The sequence below is a fragment of the Dipteris shenzhenensis genome, chromosome 25, assembly GCF_047967505.1.
Source record: "Dipteris shenzhenensis isolate YYH24624 ecotype China chromosome 25, Dip_SZ_1.0, whole genome shotgun sequence".
In the NCBI taxonomy this organism is placed as follows: Eukaryota; Viridiplantae; Streptophyta; class Polypodiopsida; order Gleicheniales; family Dipteridaceae; genus Dipteris; species Dipteris shenzhenensis.
The window spans coordinates 46,248,966-46,258,959 of record NC_141620.1 but is presented as its reverse complement, the minus strand read 5'-3'; the positions used below and the strand labels follow the sequence as shown (position 1 = coordinate 46,258,959).

Sequence of the window (9,994 nt, the reverse complement as noted above, 5' to 3'; positions counted from 1 at the left end):
ATCAGCTATTTTTAACACCGGTCCTGTGACCACAGCTTGTTTTATGGTGTTAAAACTTTCTTGTTGATTCCGTCCCCATATAAAAGGTACTTTATCTGAGGTCAGTCAATGGCGATACTATTTTGGAATATCCTTTGATATGCCTTCTATAAAATTGGACAAATCCCAAGAATGATCGCAAAGCGATCAGACTCTGAGGGATTGGCCAAGTCAGTATCGCAGCCACTTTCTTTGGATCCATTTCTACCCCCTCTGGAGTAATTATGAATCCTAAATATTCAAGCCTAATCATATACAGTATAGTTTTCTTTTTATTTACATAAAGACTGGCTTTCCTCAAAGTACTGAACACTATTCTTAAGTGTTCACGATGCTCAGTAATACTTTTACTGAACACTAGAATATCGTCAATAAAATGTACTACAAACTTTCCGACATACGGACGTAGTAAATCATTCATAAGCATGACGAATGTAGCTGGAGCATTGGTAAGTTCGAAGGGCATTACCAAAAACTCATAATGACCAAACCTGCTTCTGAAAGCGGTTTTATGCACATCCTCGGCTCTAATCCAGATCTGATGGTAGCCACACTTAAGATCTATCTTGCTGAAAATCACGGCTCCATGTAATGCATCTAGCAAATCATCAATCCGAGCCATCGGATACCTGTGCTTAACAGTGATATTATTCAATGCTCTGTAATCTATACAGAGGCGAAACGTATCATCCTTTTTCTTCTTTAATATCACTGGCGAAGCAAAAGGTGAGAAACTTGGTTGAATCTGCCCCAACTTGAGGTATTTTTCCAGTTGCCTTCGCACCTCCGCTTCTTCGGTAAAACTCATTCGATAGGGAGGTCTATTTACAGGTTCTGCCCCCGGGATTAGTTCGATCTTATGCTGAACATTCCGCTCTGGAGGTAACCCATAAGGTAGCTCATCCCTAAAACACTCAGAGACCTCCTCTGCTATAAGATTAGTCAGCTTGGCCATCTCACCACTTTGAACAACATCAGTGCTAGCCGAAGAATCATCAACCGGCGCTACCGATGAGTGCACCTGATAACATCCTATCTAAGCCCGCAGCAACGGGGTATACAGCCTTTAATGATATGGAGTTAATTAAGATGAAAGGGCAAGTGGCCAATCATGATGTCATTGTGTTGTTTGACTCGGCGTCAACGCACACTGTGATTAACTCCAAGCTCGTGAAGAGGCTGAAGTTAAAGACTAGCCCATCTGACTATGCGTATACGGTCAGGATGGCAGATGGATGTTCAACTAAAGTATGGAACCAAAGGGTTACCCAGTTGGAGCTTCGTATTCAGGACTATGCTGAGAAGCTTGATTTTGAAATGACTAAGCTTGCTCATGCAGATATAGCCCTGGGTATGGCGTGGCATTCTAGGAAGAATCCAGCCATTGATTGGAAAAAACACGTATATCAATTCAAGATGAATGATGTACTGTATGTCTTACGAGGTGAGAAAGATGTACCTCAGGGACCGTTGGTTTCCGTGATGAAAATCCGAAAAGCTCAAGAAGAGCTTAGCAACAGACACACATAACAAACAAGGTACTGACCTCTGAGAAGATTCCGCTAGCTGAATCTGCATCTGTTCCGCTCTGGGACTTCCCTCCATTTCCACGTCGCATTCTGAGACTACCATCTCAGCCATCCGACGATCCTTATTTCGTGGACAATCTTTCCACTGATGAGGCTGAAGGCAACCAAAACATAAGCCTTCTCTCCTCGCTTTTTCTCTTTGCTCTGGGTTTAAGGGAGACTTTGACCAAGCCCGGGCTGCCATTGGTGTTACTTTCCTCTTCACTCCAATGGTGGTACTTGATTTAGGAGTTTCAGCTGGTTTCGCCTGCTTCGCTTGACCACTCGGCTGAGAACCACTCCCTTTACTAATCCACTTCTTCTTAAACCCAGATTTCTTCTGGTACCCATACTCGGTCCCGACCTGCGCAAACCCACTTGGCATCTTCATAATTCAGGGCTATGGCTATTGCATCATCCAACGTGTTCGCATACTTAGCCCGAACTTCCATTTTAATCCGATCATTCAATCCAAATATGAAATCTTTCACTTGGATTGATTGAGGTAGGGGTTCATCAACCTTCATTACGCTCTCTCGAAACTTATTAGTGTATTCTGCCACTGACAAATTTCTCTGACGAAGGTTTCTATACTGATCCCAAGCTCGGGATGCTTCGTCAAGAGGTAAGAAGTGTTTCCTAAATTCCCTTTTAAACCCCTCCCAGGTAGTGGATGCAATACCATCTTTCTGTTGTTTAATCCACCACCGATCCGCTACCTCACTAAACATGTGGGTGGCCTCGCGGATTTTCTTGATATCATTTCTGATTTCACAAATGGCGAACGCCTCGTCCCATTTGTGTAACCAGGTCTCAATGACATCAGAACTACGGTCATTCATCCGACCAGAATACTTTTCCGGCCTATAATTGGCAGTATTAGGTACTTTAGCCTTCCTAGGCTCGACTGTATGAACACTAGACTCCGATTCCATTGGAGCCTTTCCTTTCTCATCTCGAGAAGGTCTGGCAGACATACTGTGTATCACTCTTCTAAGTTCAGACTGCCCTGCATTTGCCTGTAACTGTTGCGCTAATAACTGCTGCAAGGCATCCTCAAGTAATGCAATCCTGCCAGATAAGGTGTAAACTACTGGGCGCGACACCTGCTGGGTCGGCCGGACTCCAGACTCTACAGGGTCCATCTTGGAAGCTCCTCCTTCTGCTTTCATTCAGGTCAATGGGTGTTTTTTTTTTTTTTTTTTTAAACACCGCTAGAACACTGTATCTACAAATTGACAAAATTCAATATACTGGCACTCTTGACACAATTCCCTATTCTAGGAAATACCTGCAATCCCAGATTCACACTAACTAGGCATTTGACACAAGCATATATCACAATATACCCCAAACCACTTTCCCTGTGGGAAATTCCTGCATCATACCCTGCCTTGGTATCCACCACCTGCTATGGCATCTAACCTTTTTACAAGCTCATGATCAATGAAAACCTCACGAAACTCTAACTGAGGAAAGGAGTTAAAATAAAAAGGGAAAGAGATTTTGAGAAGCCCCCTGGTCATCAACGATTTCGTCGCAGCCTTAAGAATCGCTTCCCTCTTCGATCCATGCAAATCCAACAAACAGTCTCCCGCACTGTATACGCAATCCCACTGTGTGCACGATCCAGGGAAGTGCGTTCAGTTGCACCCTCACTGTCCAAGTCCTGAATTTGTGGCCAGCTGCTCGTCGAGTAGCGCTCCACCATGCGTCACGCCATGCTGCACCTTGGAATCCCAATATCAAAGGGCTCCCTCGATACGTATCTTTGTCACGCTTCCGCTCACAAGTGTGCTCCGCCTCCATGGTCCACTCGCTCCTGTCGTGTCTATGGTTGGTTGTTGAATCCCTGTGTGTATTCGTCAGCCCCCGAGTCGCCGTTACGCCCCCGCTGTCAACAAACTCTAACTCACGGTCGAAGTTAGCGAGCGTTGAGTCTGGATAGCAAGCTATTGCTATGATTCTATGAATCAACGTTGGAGAAGCTACTAGATCGTGTGAATGGCAAGGCTCGCGCTCTGCACTCGAAGAACCCCAGGCAGCGTGACCCTTGAACCTGCGTCGAATCACGCAATTGCAACGATACGCGAATCTTCGATCAACCGCGATGACAACCACCGGAATCTACCTACACTTCCTTGCGCTGCTTCCGATCGATCATGATGTCAAAACCAGAAATCCCACCTCGTCGCTTCTTGACACACAACGCAAGATCGTTCCATCCTTTGCTCTGATACCAAATGAAACGAACTTCCTACTTACTACAGCAGATCACGGGAGTAGCATCACAGAATATCCTCCCAGCCAAATCCTTGCTAGAGCGTGAGAGCTCATAGAGAAATCGAAAATCCAAAATCACATGAAGGTCCATTCTCTTTCTCTCACTAACTCCAACAAGCCCCATCTCCCTAGATGGATCTAGATGCCACATGTCATCATCATAGGGCCTTTCCTAATGCATCTTTTCACCCCTCTCTTGGGATACTTTAATTTCCTTTGCCCCTAGGCACATTACTTGCATTAGGCCCTTAGCCTTAGATCCACCTAGTCTGGTGCTATCAGCCCTCACATAGGACCTTGACATTAATTCCCTCCCGATCATTTACATGAAGCGCAAACAAATATATTACAAACGTAGATCCTTAAGGGAAATGTCGACTGATTCTTCCAAGGTCATGCCACCTCAGCTAGAGCGTAACATCCATCTAAATCTATCCCCATCCCAAACATCCAGTGGCCTACCTGCCTTAGCACCCGTGCCTGGGTAAGGTACTCTCCATAGCTCACACCCCACTCAAGCTAGGAGGAAAGAGTGCATGAAAATAGCTGGGATGGCGATAGGGAGAACACTATCTTGTGCCATCTCTCTTTCAATGTCTTCAACACACCTCAATGTTAAGAGGATATTGTAGAGCGTTTGCCCATGTGAGGGATGGACTATAGAGCCATGCGTAACACAATGCTTGATGATGAGATTGGAAGCATAAATAGAGTCCTCAGTCCCATTAAGGAAGTGTAGAAGAAGTTTGGATGCACCATACTATCTGATGGGTGGTCTGATGTTAGGAGGAGTATCCATGTCTCCTCCTTCCTTAGCACACAATTCTTGTGTGCCCTTCATGCAGGAAAGTATGGTAGGAAGACCACTGGCGTGTTTATCTGCCATTACATCCAGTAAGTGATCATAGAGGTAAGCTTGCATGTGCCCTGATGCAATGTGTATGATGCTATTGAGTCTTCAAGCTTTTATATCTTTGATTTATCATTCTTGACACTAGGCAAGACTCAAATTGGCACTTAAATTTGCAATTGACTCTTTGGGTAAATTACGCATCATGAATTGCAGGTGGGACTAGAAAATCTTGTGCAGGTAGTGGCAGACAATGCCTCAAATTGTATGAGTATGGGAGCTCTTGTAATGAGAGAGTTTCCCACGATTGTTTGGACTGCATCTGCTTCTCACTGTCTTGATTTGGTCATGGAGGAAGAGAAGCTCCCTTGGGTGAGCATAGTAGTTGAGCGTGCCAAAGAAGAAATCCAAGGCATTGGCCATCTTCCGGATCTATGTGGCAGAGTTGGCTCGACCTGCAAAAACCTGGTTTTGTTGGAAAAGTTACCTTTCCATCAATGAGGAGAGCATGGGGGAGAAAGACCCAGGGCAAGCTCTGCCCAGAGAAGAGAGAGAGGGGGGGGCTGCCACATGGGCAGCACCTCACAGCAAACTGGAACAGCATGACAGCAGGGTGGATCAGACCCGGGACAGGTGGTGGCATTGTATGACCCAGTACAGGGATACACACGTGGCTGAACGGGGCTGGAGAAGCCAGACAGGAGGCGCAATGAGGGCTGACCTTAGGACCTGGCAGCAGCACAAGAGGGCAAGGGAAAAGGCCCTTAAATAGGGCTGGTCTGACTGGTCGGCTGGCCAACCAGGTCAGCCAGCACACAGCCCCAAAAAGGGGTTCCCACAGCCCCATAAATAGGGCTGGTGGGGTCGGTTGGAGGGGCAGCAAATTCGGCTACCAAGGGTGCTGGGTCGGCCAGTTTTGGGGCAGGATTGCCTCAATAAAGGGAGGCCCTTGGCCTCATTTTGATCATCCAGCAGTGAAGCCTTCCAGCAGCAGAAAGGAGCAGCAGGTGATCCACTCTTGAGCCTACATCTAGGGAGGACAAGAGGGGTCAGGGTGCTGCAGAATTAGCTCGACATACGCTCGAGGTGGAGCACGCGGACTGAGGAATCTAGGAGTGTCTCAGAGGTAGTAGGACAGCATCTTTTGGTGAGGACAAAGGACCACGGTTTGGTGGGACTGTGGCCCTATTGCACTGTATCCATTGGATGGAAGTATTTTGTTGGTCTATATCTCTTCTTAGCATTGTCTATTTACTGCTCTGCACATCTATGTGAAGCACGTTAAGTAAAGAAGTGTGATTCCACCCACACACACATTGTGTGAGCTCCTAGGCTATTCTATTAGTCTTCCGCTAAGTGTACCCTCTGTTGGTCTATTTCTAACATGGTATTAGAGTCCACATGGGAGGATCACAGGTGTGGGACCTTGCTGAAGGACGACCTTGATTCAAGGCTCTTGGGAATGTGCTCTTGCGAGAAGAAGGGCGACTCAGGTTCCGTCAGGTCTGTAAAGAGGTCTTGTCTACAGATGGTGGTGTTTTGCTTTTCGATTTTGATGTGTGGTATAGCAACAAAGATGTCTATTTCAGCGTCTTCAGCCACTACTCTTCCTCCTCCTCCAATCGAGTTCCTTCTTCCACCACTAACTTTGGAGACTCTGGGAAACTAGAATTATCCTATATGGAAGGTGAGGATCAGGAGTCACTTAGTGGCTCGGAAACTGTGGAAGCTGACAAGGTGAAGCCAGAGGATGTGCTAGACAAACAAGGGAGGATACTTGTATTGGTAGATGGAGATGAGCTCGAAGCATGGGGGGATAGAGATTCCCAAGCCCTGGCCTTGACGGCAGACTCCGTAATTCCTCATATCCAAATGACTGACACGTCAGTAGAGGTGTGGGCCATGATGAGGGATCTGTATGAGACAGATAATACATCCCGGATCTTAACTCTTCAGCATCAGCTCTACAACATGGATATGGATGAGGGAGATTTAGTTCATGACTACATGACGAAAGTCAAGGTGGTGAAGGATCAACAAGCATCGGTTGGTCAGAAGGTAGACTCAAGCCAGTTAACCTTGATGGTACTTGTGATGCTACAACGGAGTTTTAAGAGCTTCATTACGACTGTCACAGCAGGATAGAGGACCAAACCTATGCGGTCTTCGTCAGGAAACACCGATGAGGACAGTGATGATGCTGATATGGAGCCTCAAGATTCAGCATTTGTATAATGCTGAGGACCCTTAGGCTGATACTCTCGACTTTCATGTTTTGAGCATATGGCACGATTCATGTGATTCTTGACATGCAAATATTAATATAAACGGCATAGGATGTATTCTGATCAGATTTCTTGATAAACTTATCAGAAAAGGTTTTCTTGGTTTCTTTCCTCTGATAGCTATTACACACTACCTATGGTTACATCCAGTGTTTTAGATCCCTCATATTTTTTCAGCTTTTAAAAATATATATTTTCAGGAGCTCACACTTTGGACAATACGCACCTAAAGACTTGTATAACCATGGCACCAACCATCCATGGTACCACTTTCCTTGATCACAAACACCCCAATGTTGCCGAGCAATCCGAGTACTTGCATAAGTTCATCCGGTTGTCCCCTCATAAGCCAAGGACAGTGTGGCTCCATCCAAGCACCATGCTCCCCACCCCGTTATCACTCTGGCACCATCCGCAACCAAGTAGTACACATGAATAATGAGATCGTTGTGGCAGACCTACATAGATCCCCATCACCAAGTACCTCTCTAGAATTCCTAGATCACAAGCTCCCAATGATCTCCATCCTCATTAACTTACTCATAACACCAACTCTCTTGATCCATTGATGTTCCCATCTCCACCATAAAAGCTTCAAGAGCAAACTCTCTTGATTTGTCGATGTTCCCATCTCCACCATACAGGCTTCGACACGTTCAGCCGTTTTTGCTCCCAGTATCCTACAACTAGACCTCAAGAAATCTTTGTAACATCTCTCCACGTTAGTAACTCACGCTCCTTGAAGCAAGCATCATTGACCTTGGCAGAAGTCAAGCAACAAGCATTGATGGCCTCCACAACAAGACTTCTCCCTTTGTCCACTAGGATTTCACCCTCTGTTCTCTCAATACCTAAGAAAAACAAGATAAGCATTGTGCTCAATACAAGCTACTAAAGTCAGTTCACTCATCTAGTTGCTTGCTTTGAAAACAAGCCTAATACCTCTCAGAGACGCTGAAAATTTCCACATGTAACCTCACAAAGCAACCTTTAGTGGTCTTGTACTCCTCTGACCCTAATCAAAACAAGGTCACCTAAGTCAACATACCAAATCTCAATGGCACTCTGAGTCGAAAAGCTTACGTGTTAGCTGATATCTTTGACTCCATTAACTCTTACTTGGATGATGACTCCTTTTCCCTCTTCTTTCTGTAATCCCTCACATAATGTCTAAGCTCATTACAGTAGAAGAGCTTCTTCTTCTTGCCTCCACCACCAAAGAGTCCTTATTGTCATCAGATTTAGTCACTCTCTTTTTGCTGGGCTTGTTTTTGCTATTCTTGCCCTTACTGAGCCCTCACCTTTGCCTTGCGCAACAAAGGCTTTGTCCTTGCCACAATCTCCATTGTAGATGCCCCCCCCCTGTATCAACATAGCTCCCAGCTATTTAAAAGTCGATAACTTTGACCTTCTCGATGCCATAATGCCGTCATAAATTTCCTGAAGCTCTTTGACAACATATTCAACACGACACATAGGCAATTGGACCCTGTCCACCTTACGACCAACTACTGAAGGTTGATCTCAACGACCTTCACTCTCGTGAGGCAGTTATGCACAGCATCTCTCTTTTCCATCCACGTGCTGAACAGTTGATTTTGGAGATTAATGATCCTCCTAGAGGTGTTTGTCTCTTCAAGATGTCCCATGCTCCTTTTGTGCAAAATCATCGTGTCTACTATTATTCCAATGATCATAGACAACACCTCAGCATCCCTTTTCTCCCACTTTTGGATCTACAAGTTTTTACTACCTTTTCCATCGCATCCAATGTGTCCTGGGGCTCCTGTCAACACCTTCCACACCTTCTTGCTACCATGTCACTCCATAGCTTCACCTTCCAGATCGGGTAATTTTCCCTCTCCGAAGTTTGGGAATGGCATCTTCGAAAGCCATTAAAATGAAGAACCCGGAATAGACCTAACATCAAAGATGCAACTCATACAAACTCTGCATCCAACCTGACAAAGGCACACTTGTCTGAATCTAGGTCACCTTCCTTCTCACAAAGGTACATGTCCTTCACGTGTTGAGACGATCTTGAATTCTGCACTTTCTGAATTGAGGTCACCTTTCTTTCACGCAAAGGTCCTCTTTTCCGAGGAGCACACACTTGTGAGTCACCCTCGGGACTCTGATACCATGTTAGGATAGCAGATGGAGGTTGGTTGTTGTAGCCAATACTCCCGTACCGGAACAATATGCCAGGGAATCACACAATGTGTAAAACAAACCTCACTCCGTCTCTTGTGTACACAAGTTATTGATGTAGCCCATAGATACAGACTGGAACATGCTCATGAAGTAAAATAGCCAAAATATTAGTATAGATTGCCCATAATTGACCAACCCTGATACAAACTGTAGTGCACAGCCTACCAGCATCTAGCAGCCTATGTGCTGCCTAGTTGTGGACTGTAGGCACTCCCATAGGCTACCTTCTACATCCGTAGAGCTCATCTCAAACCTTGTCAACCTGCGTGAGATGCTGCTCAGACAAATTGCCTTGCTGCTTTCCTTCCTGGTGAAGGTCTGCTGCCAAGAGAGTGTCTTCCAAACTGAATTTCTAGACCTCCTTGCTGCTCTCTTCTGCAGCCAAAAGGTGAGGCACTAGCGAATGCCTAGGACCCCCCAATAGAGCCCCGATTTATAGGCAATGCCCCTCAGACCTGGCCTACCAGACTGACCAGTCTATGCAGATACCCGACCCAGTCAGCCCTACTGTACAGCCTACCAGTACTGTTACAGTGCACTATAAAGTCGACTGACCCTCTGCTCCAGCTTCCTGCTCCTGGTCTTGACCTGCCGCAGAAAAACACATGGGCCCTGAGCAGCCCCAAACATGCTGTTCCCTCTGGTCCACATGCTGCTGCAGTCGCCTGCTCGTCTGCCCTCTTCCAGGTCTGTGTAGCAGTCCCATATGCTGCCCACATGGCAGCCTGCATGCCGCCCATGTGGCAACGCTAATC

General features: G+C 46.0%; 1 protein-coding gene across 1 annotated transcript; it reads left to right on the top strand.

Annotated features, from left to right (window-relative positions):
• Positions 1 to 6,420: 6,420 nt before the first annotated feature.
• LOC147885952 (uncharacterized) lies at positions 6,421 to 6,885 on the top strand. Its single transcript, XM_087396253.1, has one exon. The coding sequence runs from the start codon at positions 6,421 to 6,423 to the stop codon at positions 6,883 to 6,885; it is 465 nt and encodes a 154-aa protein (XP_087252379.1).
• The last annotated feature ends 3,109 nt before the right edge of the window (positions 6,886 to 9,994 follow it).